The sequence below is a fragment of the Anticarsia gemmatalis genome, chromosome W, assembly GCF_050436995.1.
Source record: "Anticarsia gemmatalis isolate Benzon Research Colony breed Stoneville strain chromosome W, ilAntGemm2 primary, whole genome shotgun sequence".
In the NCBI taxonomy this organism is placed as follows: domain Eukaryota; kingdom Metazoa; phylum Arthropoda; class Insecta; order Lepidoptera; family Erebidae; genus Anticarsia; species Anticarsia gemmatalis.
This window is the reverse complement of record NC_134775.1, coordinates 8,312,800-8,327,402: the sequence shown is the minus strand read 5'-3', so window position 1 is coordinate 8,327,402 and position 14,603 is coordinate 8,312,800. Positions and strand designations below refer to the sequence as shown.

Below are 14,603 nucleotides of genomic sequence, written 5' to 3'. Positions count from 1 at the left end.
ATGAAGTACGTTATTTATCGCCACCCCCCTCAAGTAACATCAACCTCCACAGGACCAGAGGTTCCGACGCACTAACCGTACCAAAGCAGTTATGTACCCGACGTCCTGAACATCGCCGTCACCCGTGGCATTGACGGCGCTGTCAACCTGGACGTCCTGGATAACCACCTCTTATCAGAGCACCAACCAGTGTGTCTGACTCTGGAGGACACTCCACTTAAAGCTGGCAACCCACCTTTTCGATCTCGCCAAGACTGGGAGGCTCGGGAGGCCTTCCATCGGCTGTTGTCGGAGCAGTCACCGACACGCCGCGTGGACACCGCCGAGGACGTCGACTCGATGGCCGTAGGCATCTCCACCAACATACAGGCCGCGCTCACCGCGTCCCGCCTAAACGTCCCGTCCACCAAGAGGGCCCCCCAATTTCCGGCCAGCATCATGGCGATGATTGAGAAGTAGAGGAGGCTGCGAAGACTATGGCAGAACACCAGATGCCCAACTCTGAACACCGAGCTCAATGCTCTGGTAGCGAAGATCTCTGCGGCCTTGGAGACCCAAGCCGCAGAGTTGTAGCAACGCACCATCGAGCGAGCCGGTGAAGACTGGTCGGGCATCCACCGCCTGTGTCGCCGTCTCTCCGGGAAGTCATCCCCGATCCGTCCCCTACTGGCAGGTGACGGCACCCCACGTTACCGAGCCGAGGACCGGGCGGAGATATTCGCCGAATTCCTGGAGGGACAGTTCCAGCCGAACCCAGCCGTCAACGCGCAGCACGCAGCCGACATCGAGCAGCTTGTGAAGCTGCCCGTGGCCCCGAAAGATGACGCCATCGTCTTTTCCCCTGGCCAAGTCCGGCGCATGATACGCCGACTTCCACTGCGAAAGGCCCCTGGACCCGACCGGTTCCCCAACGAGGCGCTGCATCACCTCTCAATGCGAGCAATCGCGGGGGTGACGCGCCTATTCAACGGCATCCTGCGGACCGGTCACTTTCCCGCCGCATGGAAGCTCGGCAGAGTCATCATGCTGCCGAAGCCGGGGAAAAACATCCTGCTGCCGGGTAGCTACAGACCCATCACGCTGCTCGCGAACATCTCCAAGCTGCTCGCAACAAGCGCGAGCGAGCCGCTGCAGTACTTCTCGACATGGAGATGGCCTTCGATCGCGTCTGGCACGCCGGCCTGATCTACAAGCTGTCCACGTCCACTACTCCCCGCCGAGTAGTCAGGATCGTGGGCACCTTCCTCCAGGACCGGCGATTTCAAGTCGCGGTCGAAGATGCGTTGTCAGAGGAGCGTCCGATTCGCGCCGGAGTACCGCAGGGAAGCTGCATCTCGCCCGTGTGTTACAGCTGGTACACGGACGACATCCCAGTGCCGGCCGGCATCCAGCTGGCACTGTACGCCGACGATGCAGCCTACTACACCACATCTCTCTCCGGCGCGCACGCTGCTATCAAGCTGCAGCGTGCTTTGGACGCCCTCCCCGCATGGCTGGATGACTGGCGGCTGTCAGTCAACATGACGAAGACTTAGGTGATCTCCGTGGGAGCCAAACCACCGCCAAACCTGAAGCTTAGAGATGAAGAGGTCGGCTGGTCCCCCAAAGTCAAATACCTGGGTGTGACCATCGACCGGCAGCTCTCCATGGCTCCTTACGTCAAGAACGTGGTCACCCAGGTCCGCACAGCGTGAGCTCTCCTGCGCCCGATGCTGTCGTCGCACCTGCCTCTCCGCGCGAAGCTCGGAATCTACAAGGCGTACATTAGGACGCGGCTCACCTACGCTGCCCCCGCGTGGTTCGCACTTCTGTCGGCGTCCAACCGCCAGAGGTTGCGAGCCCAGCAATCGCGCGCCCTACGCCTTGTAATGGGTGCCCCGCGCTGCGTGCGGAACGACACCATAACGCGCGACCTGCGCATGCGCCGGACACGCGGAGCACCGCCACCTGCGCGGGATCGCTCCGTACCACCGGCGACCGCCGGACATTTTGGCACTGCCACGCGACCTGATAGCCGCAACCAACGGACTGACGCCATCAGCACCCCCCTGAGCCTGGCTGACGGGCGCTCGCCGCGGACGCCGCTGCGGTGATGATTCTATTGATACTGTTCAACGCAGTATAAAATCTAAAATGAACAATTTAACATTTATGCTAAAGTATTAATTTCAGTCGCAAACTTAGATGAACATTATTAAAGAAATGGAATCGTCGCATTGTTCCATTTTTATCTTGAACGTTTCTATTAGATATTTATACACTCATTCATACAAACGCGGTGCGATTTCTTTGCCAAAAACGCGTGGAAGTAATAAAGATGGGAACCTAAAGCCGGGTCCAGACATGATCATTTGCTCGATCCTATCACCGTATCCGTATCTGCGTATTGTATCAAGCCCCGTATCAAGTTATGGACGCCTCGGATTTGCTCCGTACCCGTATTTTCACAATAGTCATGATCACGTATCAAATTGTCCAGTTCAGTTTCTGCTTTTGATGATCGGACAAAAACTGACACGACATGGGACGGGCCGTATCATAACGGCGTATCGAGATCGCGTATCATGATACGCGTATTATTACCAGTCCATACATGCGATCATGATACACGTCGACGATACGGATACGGTGATCGGTTCGGGCAATAATCCATGTCTGGACCTGCCTTAACTTGTCGCGGGGTGCGGGCGAGGCGGCGCGAGTGTGCGGAGCGGCCCCGGCGGCTCTCTTTGATAATTCGAGCAGTTCGCTTGCGCCGTCGCGGAAGACGGAAGCTCTTTTACCGGTGTCGTTCGTTATGTTGTGTTCGTCGTGTCGTGTGTGAACTGTTGTTTATTATTATTTGTTATTGTTTCGGTTTGGTGTTGTTAGTGTTTTTATTGTTATTATTTTTGTTATTATTGTTTTCGAAGTGCAGTTGTGTTTGTGAATAGGAAGAAATGTTATGGTGAAGCACGTGGAAGTGCACGGCGTGTTCTGCACCTGTATGTCCAGAATCCAAAAGTACTTAGTCAAACTCTCGCCATACACCAGGTAGTCGCGTGTTCATTGACATTGATAACAATTTGTTTTAGCACTTTCTTATTATTGGTTATATTTCACTATTATTGTTTGATTTCACGTAAGGCAAGTAGGTACCTATTTACAATTTTACAATAGGCTATTATAACATACGAGCCTACTTACGAATCAATAAACGATACATATTAAGATTGTTATCTAATGCTAGCGTTGCATACTCCAGATAGAGGTCCTTTAGAGTGTTGCTTTTGGGTTGTTATGTCCGACTCATCGGCATGTGGAACAATATTTTGTGCTTCGGGCACCATTTGTGATGAGGGCCCTTGTTATAAGGACACATGTGGCGTTTTAGTGGGTATGCCCGTCCTTCTAACGGAATTTGCACATAGCCCCGCACTCCACCCTGGGTGCAGGTGTATGCATAATGCGCATATGCACCACTCCCATCGTCGTGAGTCGGGGCGATCACATAACGATTCCGATAGGTGTGTTACATTAGGGAATTACATACAGTTAAAGTTGATTCGTTATTTTTGTTTAAGCATAAGACTGCATTTATTGTGAATTAGTGATAATTAAACTCATTATACAGGGTGTAAACAACGGTTAACCGAAAACTTCAGTGTTAATTTTGTGGCACTACATGCACAAAATTTACCTTAATAATTTTTCTCGGTAATGATTGGTTCCCGAGTTAGTCATTTTTGAGCGCTCAATGTATCATGAACAACGCGACGTATCCATACGCACGCCTATGAAATTGCTTATTGTATTGTAGTTGCACAGTAGGTAGTTAGTTCACAACGGCGGCGCCGCGCGGCGCGCCGTGCGTCGGCATGCCGCGTCATGTCGTAGGTACGTACGCATACAAACGCGTCTATGCGCTCACTTGTATGCAACGCTATCATTAGATAACAGTCTTACGTATCGTTTATTGTATTGTAGGCAGGCCCATATGTTACAAAAGCCGTAACGTGAAATCAAACAATACTAGCAAAAAGTAACCAATAACAAGAAAGTGCTAAAACAAATTGTTATCAATATCAATGAACATGCGATTATCTGGTGTATGGCGAGAGTTTGGATTCTGGACGTTCAGATGCAGAGCACGCCCTGCACTTCCACGAGCTTCGCCAAAACACATCAACAATTCTTCGTATTCACTAATACAACTGCACTTCCAGAATAAGAGTAACAAAACTAATAACGATAAAAACACTAACGACACAAAACCGAAACAATAACAAGTAATAATAAACAACAGTTCACACACGACACGACGAACACGACATAACTAAACCGGTGAAGAGCTTCCGTCTTCCGCGAGCGAACTGCTCGAACTATCAAAGAGAGCCGCTGCCGCACACGCCGCCCATTCGTAAAAATTCGTAAATTCATAAAATCAAAAATAAAAAAACCCTGCATGCCTACTTAGACGTACGCGAAATTAAAAAATAATTCCCAAATGAATGAATAAATAACATCAGGTGCTGATAATAGCAAATTGTTATGAACACTCACTTACCTCAATTACGTACGATTACTACTCATGAGATGAGGTTTGTGTCCGACACCAACACGCTCGCAGAGTTGAGAGCGCCTCAAAGTCTCTGCATGTAGCCGCGGCATCAGCGAAGCGTCCTCGATACACTCCGCACGCAGTTTAGCAAATGCATCCTCTATTCTACGGTGCATTTCATCACTCGAATAGCACTCACTCGCGAACACTTTTTCTTTTATGTAACCCCATAGAAAAAAGTCTAGTGGGGTTAAATCCGGAGAACGCGGTGGCCAGTGATTTTTTTTATTTATTCAGGATAACAAGTCTTTGTACTTAAGCAACAAGATCAAAAATTCCAACAATAAAATAAAAACAACTTGGAATATTATCAACAATGAAACAGGAAGATCGTCACCACCTGATCACGACTTGAAATTAAATGTTAACAATCGGGTTATTACAGATAGCCTAGGCGTAGCTCAAACATTTAACAATAATTTTTCTGACATACCAGTCATTACGACTAGTTCCTTAAATTCCTCTACCGCTAAAGCAGGATCATTACTTAGGAGCAATGTGGGTCAGTGCAATGTCTCATTTTATTTTAGGCTTATAAACCCCTCTGACGTAATCAGAGTATTCAAGTCGCTTAATTCAAAAAATACAGCGGACTTGTGGGGAATTTCTGTAAAGTTACTTGAGAGTATTATCGCTGAGGTAGCGCCTCACTTAGCTGCAACTTTTAATCGATGTGTAGATGTAGGTGTGTTTCCTAATTTAATGAAGCACAGTAAGATAATTCCCTTGTTTAAAAACGGATGCAAAAGTGAGCCCAGTAACTTTAGGCCAATATCCATCTTGCCTGCTCTCAGTAAAATATTTGAAAGGGCTATATTAGAGCAATTAGAGAGCCATTTCAGTTTGTATAATTTACTCCACAGCAAACAGTTTGGCTTTACAAAGGGTCGATCTACCATCGATGCAGGGGTCACACTTATTAGGCATATTTTCGATGCTTGGGAAGCGTCGCAGGATGCTATTGGGGTATTCTGCGATCTCTCCAAAGCGTTTGATTGTGTTGACCACAATACTCTTTTATATAAACTTAAATTCTATGGGATTGGGGATGTGGCATTTGACCTACTTGCATCCTACTTGTCTGAGAGAGTACAGTATACAGATATCAATGGGTCAAGATCCACTGGATCTGCAGTTAGTTTAGGGGTACCGCAGGGCTCTATCCTTGGTCCTTTTCTTTTTCTGGTATATATTAATGATTTGCCACATCAGGTGCAGGATCTGTGTGATATTGTACTATTTGCTGATTATACGTCGCTTATATTTAAAGTACATCGTAAGAAAACAGATTTTGACGATGTAAATGGTGCTCTTACACAGGTTCTCGATTGGTTTACAGCCAACAATTAATTGTTAAATTCTAAGAAAACGAAATGCATTAGGTTTACCATGCCCAACGCTAGGAATCTAGGTACGAATGTAGTTCTAAATGGTGAGGTGTTAGACATGGTCAACTCCGCAACCTTCCTAGGTGTAGACTTAGATAATAAGCTTCAATGGGGCACCCAAATAACAAAGCTCGCGGGCAGGCTCAGCTCCGCAGCCTATGCGATAAGAAAAGTAAGACAGTTTGCTGGTGTAGATACGGCAAGACTGGTTTACTTTGGTTATTTTCACAGCGTTTTGTCCTACGGTATTCTACTTTGGGGCAGAGCTGCTGATATAGACACAATTTTCGTTATTCAAAAAAGAGCAATTCGCGCTATTTACGGCTTAGGAGCGCGGGATTCTCTGCGGGAGGTATTTGGGAAAATAGGTATACTGATATGGCGGTCAATGACTGCGCCCTAATTGTATTGTAACAACATCGTGTGAATTGTATGACTAATAATGATGTAATCTTTACTCCTATATATTAATGCATCAATATTAAATAAAGTGCATTCTGTCATTGCAACCAAACGAGTGTGCCTATATTATTTTATCCTCACTCAAAACCTGCTGCGACACATAAGACTCAATCTCCACCACATTGGTGACCCCGACGACACAAGCGAAGAACACAAAGTACAACATGCCGCCTCCAGCGAGTCAGCCTCCACCAACGCCGTCGTCCAGCGCAATCAGCGACCTAGCTACAATATCAGTCACATCAAGAATCCCAGAGTTCTGGACCGACCAACCAAGACTATGGTTCACCCAGTTCGAAACCGTAATGCAACCTCAAAAACAAGGCGACGAGACAAAATACGCTCTAGTGATAGCAAAACTGAACCGAGAAGCTTTGCAGCAAGTGAGTGACCTGCTACTGTCCCCGCCAACTCAGGATAAATATGAAACCCTTAAAACAAGACTACTTACTGTTTTCGAAGAAAGCGAGACCAAACAGTTCCAGAAATTACTGAGCGAAATGGATTTAGGTGACCAGCGTCCATCACAGCTACTTAGAAGAATGAGAGAATTAGCACGGAATCGCGTACCTGACGACACCTTGAGAATACTTTGGTCTAGCAGATTACCTATTTCTATTCGAGGAGTTTTATCCGTGTGCAATGAAAACGAACTTGAGAAACTTGCTATCATAGCCGACAAAATTCACGAAAACACGCAGTCCGTAGAGATATCAGCGGTCGGACAAACCCTAACCAATCATACAGATCCACACATTGCTGAACTAGCGACCAAAATCGACAATCTGTCCATGGAAGTCTCAACTTTACGATATATGTTCAACAACCGGCGCAGTAGATCCCCTGGATATCAAACACGATCGCAATCCAGATCTGGATTTCACAAGTCGCAAACTAGAGACACTAATCGCTTATGCAAGTACCATTTCCGTTTCCGTGAACAAGCTCGCCGATGCGAATCTCCATGTGCCTGGAGTAAGAATTCGAACTCGGGAAACTAGAGTGCGCGCAGGCAGCGACGGAGGTCTGCGCAGTATATGTATCAAACCGTCTATGCGTAACTGACCGAAAAGGTGGTTATCGTTTTTTAATAGATACCGGCGCAAATATATCGGTACTTCCCAAGAAAAATATTATAAACCCACAGTATTGTTCTAATTATAGATTAACAGCTGCTAATGGTTCTGAGATCAAAACATATGGCGAGAAAACGCTGACGATTGATTTGAGCGTACGTCGACCTTTTCGGTGGACATTCGTAGTAGCCGACGTTCGAAACCCGATACTCGGCGCTGATTTCTTGAGTTATCACAATATACTTGTTGATATGCGCAACAAACGATTAATCGATGGAACTACAGGATTATACTCTCGAGGAATTTTTACACCCTGTTCAGAACCTACTATTCGAGCACTTAACGCCCAAGGACTGTACAGCGATTTAGTGAACAAGTACCCAGATATATTGAAACCTCTGGACAACAAAGAACCCATGAAACATGATACAGTGCATCATATTATATCGACAGGAGGACCAATACATTGCAAGGCAAGACCTATCCGTTCAGACATATACCACAAAGTTAAAAAGGAAATCGAACAGATGGTAGACCTGGGTATATGTCGACCTTCCAACAGTCCATGGTGCAGTCCGTTGCACGTTGTGAAGAAAAAGAATGGAGAATTACGTCTATGTGGCGATTACCGCCGATTAAATGCAATCACAACACCAGATAGATATGGAATACCGCGAGTTCACAATTTTACCAACATCCTGCACGGAAAGAAAATTTTCTCAAGGATTGACCTTCAAAAAGCATATCATCACCTGCCAGTATATGAAGTAGAAAAAACAGCCATTACAACACCTTTTGGACCGTACGAATTTCCGCGAATGCCTTTTGGCCTAAGAAACGCCGGCCAAACATTTCAGCGGTTCATAAACTCAGTGTTACAAGGCCTCGATGTTTTCTGTTTCGTCGACGATGTTTTCTGCCCATCTGTATCTCACAAACAGAACCGCAAGTTACTCGAAGAAATCTTTCAACGATTCCAAAAATACGGCATACGCATCAATCTTCCTAAATGTGAGTTTGGTAAAACAGAAATTGATTTTCTTGGATATCGAATAACAAAAGACGGCATTAAACCTCATCCGGACCGCGTTAAAATTATCACGGAGTATCCTAAACCCAACACTGTTCAAGAGTTGTACGTAGATTCCTGGGAATGCTAAATTTCTACAGAAGTAATTTGCCTGACATAGCGCAACATCAAGCAGCCCTCAACAATTGTTTACGGAACTCACGGAAAAACGATAACAGCCCTATAAATTGGACGGAAAATTCAATTTATGCATTCAACTGCAAAGAGAGTTTAAAGAAAGCCGTCACTCTGTCCACACCCTCTGAAAAAGCACCCGTAGCCATCATGACAGATGCATCAGCTACAGGTGTAGGAGCAGCCTTACAACAAAATCTCGAAGGAAAATGGTGCCCGCTCGCATATTACTCAAAAACATTGAGCCCTACACAACAAAAATATAGCACGTACGACCGGGAACTCCTAGCCATATACATGTCAATTACCTACTTCAGAGACCTTATCGAAGGGCGAGAGGTAATCGTGTACACAGATCATAAGCCACTAAGCTATGCCTTTACAAAATCAAGTACAAGGAAAACCGAAACCCCGCGTCGCACATGACATTTGGATTTCATATCTCAGTTTACCACTGACATACGACATCTCAGCGGGGACAAAAACCCGGTAGCCGATGCGCTTTCCCGAATTTGTGAAATTGACTGTCCATCCACCTTGAACTGGCAAGAAGTAGCAAAATTGCAGAATAAACATGATATAGAAAACCTACTGAAAAACAAGTCTTTGAAAATGAAAAACTTCAAAATCGACAATGGTCAGAATTTATGGTGCGACTAGCTGACCCGCGCAACTTCGCTTGCGTCATCATAATTTTCCCCGTTTTTGTAACATTTTTCACTGTTACTCTGCTCCTATTGGTCGTAGCGTGATGATATATAGCCTATAACCTTCCTCGATAAATGGGCTATCTAACACTGAAAGAATTTTTCAAATCGGACCAGTACTTTCCGAAATTAGCGCGTTCAAACAAACAAACAAACAAACAAACTCTTCAGCTTTATAATATTAGTATAGATAGTATAGATGTATCTATGGAAAAAAACCGTCCCTACATACCAGTGTCTCTACGTAAACAAGTGTTTGACACTATGCATATGACTCATCATCCAGGAATTCGCACCACACGAAGCCTCATTGCAAGTACACATTTTTGGCCAAATATGAATAAAGAAGTCGGGAAGTGGACGAAAGAATGCATATCTTGCCAAAAAACTAAAATTAACAGACACAATTCAGCACCAGTATGCAGTTTTCCTAACTCAGCTCGTTTTGAACATCTGCACATGGACATCGTGGGCCCTTTACCCGTATCAAAAGAAAACAAGTACATAATTACAATGATTGATCGTTTTACACGGTGGCCCGAAGCCATACCCGTTAAGGATATAACAGCACACACGGTGGCAAAGGTTCTATACAACCAATGGAAAACACGTTTCGGATGTCCTGTCAAAATCACAACAGATCAAGGCCGTCAGTTTGAGTCACAACTATTTCAAGATTTGGCAAAGCTTATGGGTATAAAAAAAATAAGGACTACTGCTTATCATCCCATGTCTAATGGCATCGTAGAACGGTGGCATAGATGTATGAAAACAGCATTAGTAGCGTTAGTAGCCAGAGGAAATTCCGAGAATTGGTCACATGAACTACCGACCGTGTTATTAGGATTACGAACTGCATTACGTAACGAGGACAACATCAGTCCCGCACAAATGGTATACGGCAGTAGTATAAGATTACCAGGCGAATTTTTCGTACCTACTACGTACACAAAGTCACCAGATGAATGGGAACTACAGAACAATATAAAAAATCTGAAACCCGTTCACACGCGGACATACTCGAAGAACTCTACATTTATTCACCCTGAAATGGATCAATGCACAATGTGTTTATAAGAAACAACATGGTAAAGAAACCTTTAACTCCAGCATACGAAGGACCATATAAAGTTTTGGAAAAGAACCCTAAGTTTTATACAGTCGAAATGGGTAACAAGAGTTCAACCATTTCAATAGACAGATTGAAACCAGCGTTTTGTTTATTAGATCATAACTCGCAGTTAACAACACGTAATATCACGACTACAAATACAAAGGCAGCATGCAGAGATGTATTGAAACCAATAAACAAAGAGCATCAAATTCAAACAAAGTGCACTAAATCAGGCCGCATTATTAAGCCGGTGGTTCGGTTTGCACTCTAAATATGGAAGACACCAGAAGCTATGTTTACATTAGATCATCATCATTATTACAGAATAATTAAATAAATAATCGAAACTAATCATTCCACTAACACAGCTCATCCTGTGCGTATCAGATCCAGCATCCTACGCTAACATCGACCATGGGCAAAGGACAAAGCAAGGAAGAAGTCATCATCGCCCAATCTGCCGGCGGCCAGCAAAGTGCCTCTATAACACACCTGGACATGTATTTGGCGATATTAACAGCACTGCTACTCACGGCAATCGCCTATCTGCTGTATTATCGCTGCAGACATCGTTTGCGCAAGTTCGTGCAAAGAAACGGCAACCAGGGAGCAAACAGCGTCAATTTCGTCCCGTAAAAGTGCAGTGCAAGTGTGGTTACAGTTTCAAGTGAACCAGTGTAAACCAAAATATACCCATCACGCGAAAAGTTCAATTCAAAACGTAATAATAACTATTATTTGCAGTATGTAATGTAGTAACTATATAATTTTTTATTTTACTAATTTCTTAATTTGTTTAACTTTCATTAAAAAGGGGGGAATATTATGGCGGTCAATGACTGCGCCCTAATTGTATTGTAACAACATCATGTGAATTGTATGACTAATAATGATGTAATCTTTACTCCTATATATTAATGCATCAATATTAAATAAAGTGCATTCTGTCATTACAAACAAACGAGTGTGCCTACATTATTTTATCCTCACTCAAAACCTGCTGCGACACATAAGACTCAATCTCCACACTGACGGTGGCATCACAGTATATTTTTGCGAATTTGATGTTCATCAAACAAAACATAAATTCGTTTGCTAAGAATAGTGACATTCATAACATTAATACCAGAAATAAGCACAAATTAGTAGGTCCCTGCAATAGATTGCAAAAAGTACACAACTCATTTGCAGGTCTTGGTGTTCGGTTGTATAACAAACTTCCCAGCAGTGTTATGGATTTACCCCAACAAAAATTCAAATTAGTTGTTAAAGATCATCTTATTAAAAGGGGTTATATAATGGACAAGAAATCATGGGATTAGTTGTTCGTTCTACACAAATCAAAATTAAATATCTCTGTATGTATATATTCATCTTTGCATTGTATAAATATTAAGCAGTAGTATTTTAACTCTGTAACAGAGAGGTATTACACGAGCCTCAGTGGCACTCGTTTTCTTTTGTTGATAGATATGGTGGGCTCCCACATGCCAAGGTTCGTCATGCTCACTAAAATGTCATTGCTTGCGGCGGCGTCGTGTGCCGGGTCACCCCCTTCCCTCTAATATGTGCGAAGGGGGTGATGGCTGGTCCATGCGTCATACTCGTGAACGGGTGTTGCTTGGGGTGACTGGTCGTCCTGGTTGTGGTGAATTTGCCAAATATTTTTTTTTTTAAGTAAATAGCTATTAATCGATATAATTCCTTGTGCCATAGTATGCTCTTGAGATGCCTCTTATGACTGCAATACTATCATGATGTAGGTAGATGCTCCCATCATGCTTCCAATACACTTGTTATCTTACTTATTAGCACCTTTATATTGATTTATTTATATTATACCTATGTGTGTTCGGTAGTGTTGGTAGCAGCTCCTTACATCATCAAAGATTTATACCTAATAGAAAGATTGTTAAAATTAATTGGCGAATAAAAAGAGTGGCCTGGAGTTTCTTGCCAGCTCTTCTCATTGGCCCTACCTTCCGAACTGGCGGTAAATTCACTCTCTGTATCATTGACTATCATAAGTGTCAACATTTGACCTATATGAATAACTGATTTGATTTTGATTTTGAAATATGAAGCTCATAAAACTTAAAAAACCATGTTTCATAGTTATTTACTCAGATTTCATTAATATAGACGAGGAAACTGTTGTTTTATGTTTTTAATTTTTATATTGATTAAACTTGAGAAGTTTACTTGTGTTTGTGTGTTTTGTTTATAATTTGATTGTAAGCTATTCTGCTGAGATAGTACCATTCGAAAAAGTATATATTTCTATTCAAATCACTGTGTTTTATTTCATCATAAAAATGGTACAACTGACTCAGGGACGGGGACAGTTGTACCAATTCCCCCGACCAACTAAAAAGGAAAATATTTACGTTTGTATTGTTTCTACACATCTAAAGATAATACTAACTTATAGCCAACTAAACTAAGTATCAATTAATATTGGTTCTATTGGCACAATATTAGCAATAAACTCAGAAATGACCGTTAAAGTTAAAATGCTACACTTGTCCCCGGTCTACCCTACCTAAACGCGGATTCTGGTGCACGGCTTCCAAAACGTTTTCCACCGCACGTGGACGCAACATTCTTCCGGCACCTTCCTGCTGCGGGACAATCGGCTGATTATCCAACACGCATTGGTACGCCCGGGTAATCATGCGACTTTCCGTGAGACGGCTAGCGTTTGGGTGTCTCTGAACGCACAGGTTCAGAGCACGCTGTGCGTTACCACGTGCTTCACCGTAGCACATCAGTATTTCTGCGTGCTAACGCGCACTAAACTGCATTTCGCCACAAAATAACAATAATAACAACAACAATAATAATAATAACAAAAAAAATAACAATAAAAACACTAACAACACAAAACTTAAACAATAATAATTAACAATTGACAACAGTTCACACACGACACGACTAACACGAAACCGAAATTTGGATAACATCCGATTTCCGCATCAATCAATTCCGACATCAATTTACGTAGATTCAATAAAATTATATGACAAACTTTGACCTATGACTGCGACGAGTCACTAGTTTTACTTGTGACAGTTGTTACTCTTTGCATTGTAGTTTTATTTAAGTACCGAATAACATTACAAAAATTATTGATGTATGTTTAAATTACTTTGCAGAAACTGTTTCACACAAAAATAACCTTTATAAGGTACGAATACTTTGATATTTAGTACCGACATAAAACCAAATTAAAGCTAATAAAATAAACACGAAACATTTTTATAACTCATCCATAAAAAATGTACATAGTGATACCTAACAATCAATATCCATCAATATTTTTATCAGAGAAACTAGCTCATCATAATTCATAACAATCATAATCCACGAAAAAAAGTACGAAGCATCCATATTGGCCTATCACATCTTTGTTACGTACAGCCTTGGCCAAAAGTATTAGGCTTATATAGGCTTATTATAAATTACTGCATATTTCAAGATTACAGAGAAATAAAACTAATGGTAATGTAATGAAAATTAAAGTACTTTATTTCCATTAGAATAGTATAAAAACGTGAATATTTTGCTGGGCCACCCTTTTTTTTTTTATTAACGAGGGGGAAATCTTCTAAAGATACCCTATTCGTAGTTACTACTCGGGTTATGTCGGATTCCTACCGACTAAAACCACCCTCGACCAACCAACAACACTCTTAAGAGAAACTCTGGTACCGCAATGTGCTATCCAGAGTTTCTCTAGGTGCTTTGCCGAAGCACTTCCCACAGAAAACTAAGTTTCCTTTGAGCACTGCCTATATACAAAACTTCACTTTAACTATTGTACAGCGCCAAATTACGTTGTACCACCTCTTTGAAGATGACGCCTTCTTCTACGATTAGGGTCTGCTCTCTCCCTTTCTCTTTCCGCTGCTTCCTTTTTTTTCATAACAATTTCACAAAATAGACCCATAGCCTTCCACGCACCCATAGCCTTCCACGCAGTGTCATCTACAAGCATTTTCGACACCACAACTGATAAGGACAAATTAAACCTATGTGTTCCCCTAATGTCC

At 43.0% G+C, this 14,603-nt stretch overlaps 1 protein-coding gene across 1 annotated transcript; it reads left to right on the top strand.

Annotated features, from left to right (window-relative positions):
* Positions 1–6,614: 6,614 nt before the first annotated feature.
* LOC142985904 (uncharacterized) lies at positions 6,615–8,686 on the top strand. The gene is made up of 2 exons (XM_076134146.1): positions 6,615–7,425; positions 7,848–8,686. Exons 1-2 carry the CDS (start codon positions 6,615–6,617, stop codon positions 8,684–8,686), a joined length of 1,650 nt encoding a protein of 549 aa, XP_075990261.1.
* Positions 8,687–14,603: the final 5,917 nt, after the last annotated feature.

Bases quoted from the DNA above. Each gene is read 5' to 3' on its own strand.
- LOC142985904 (XM_076134146.1), top strand. From the start codon at position 6,615: ATGCCGCCTCCAGCGAGTCAGCCTCCACCAACGCCGTCGTCCAGCGCA. The intron at 7,426-7,847 runs GTAAGAATTCGA...CACCCTGTTCAG, and splicing joins CGAATCTCCATGTGCCTGGA to AACCTACTATTCGAGCACTT.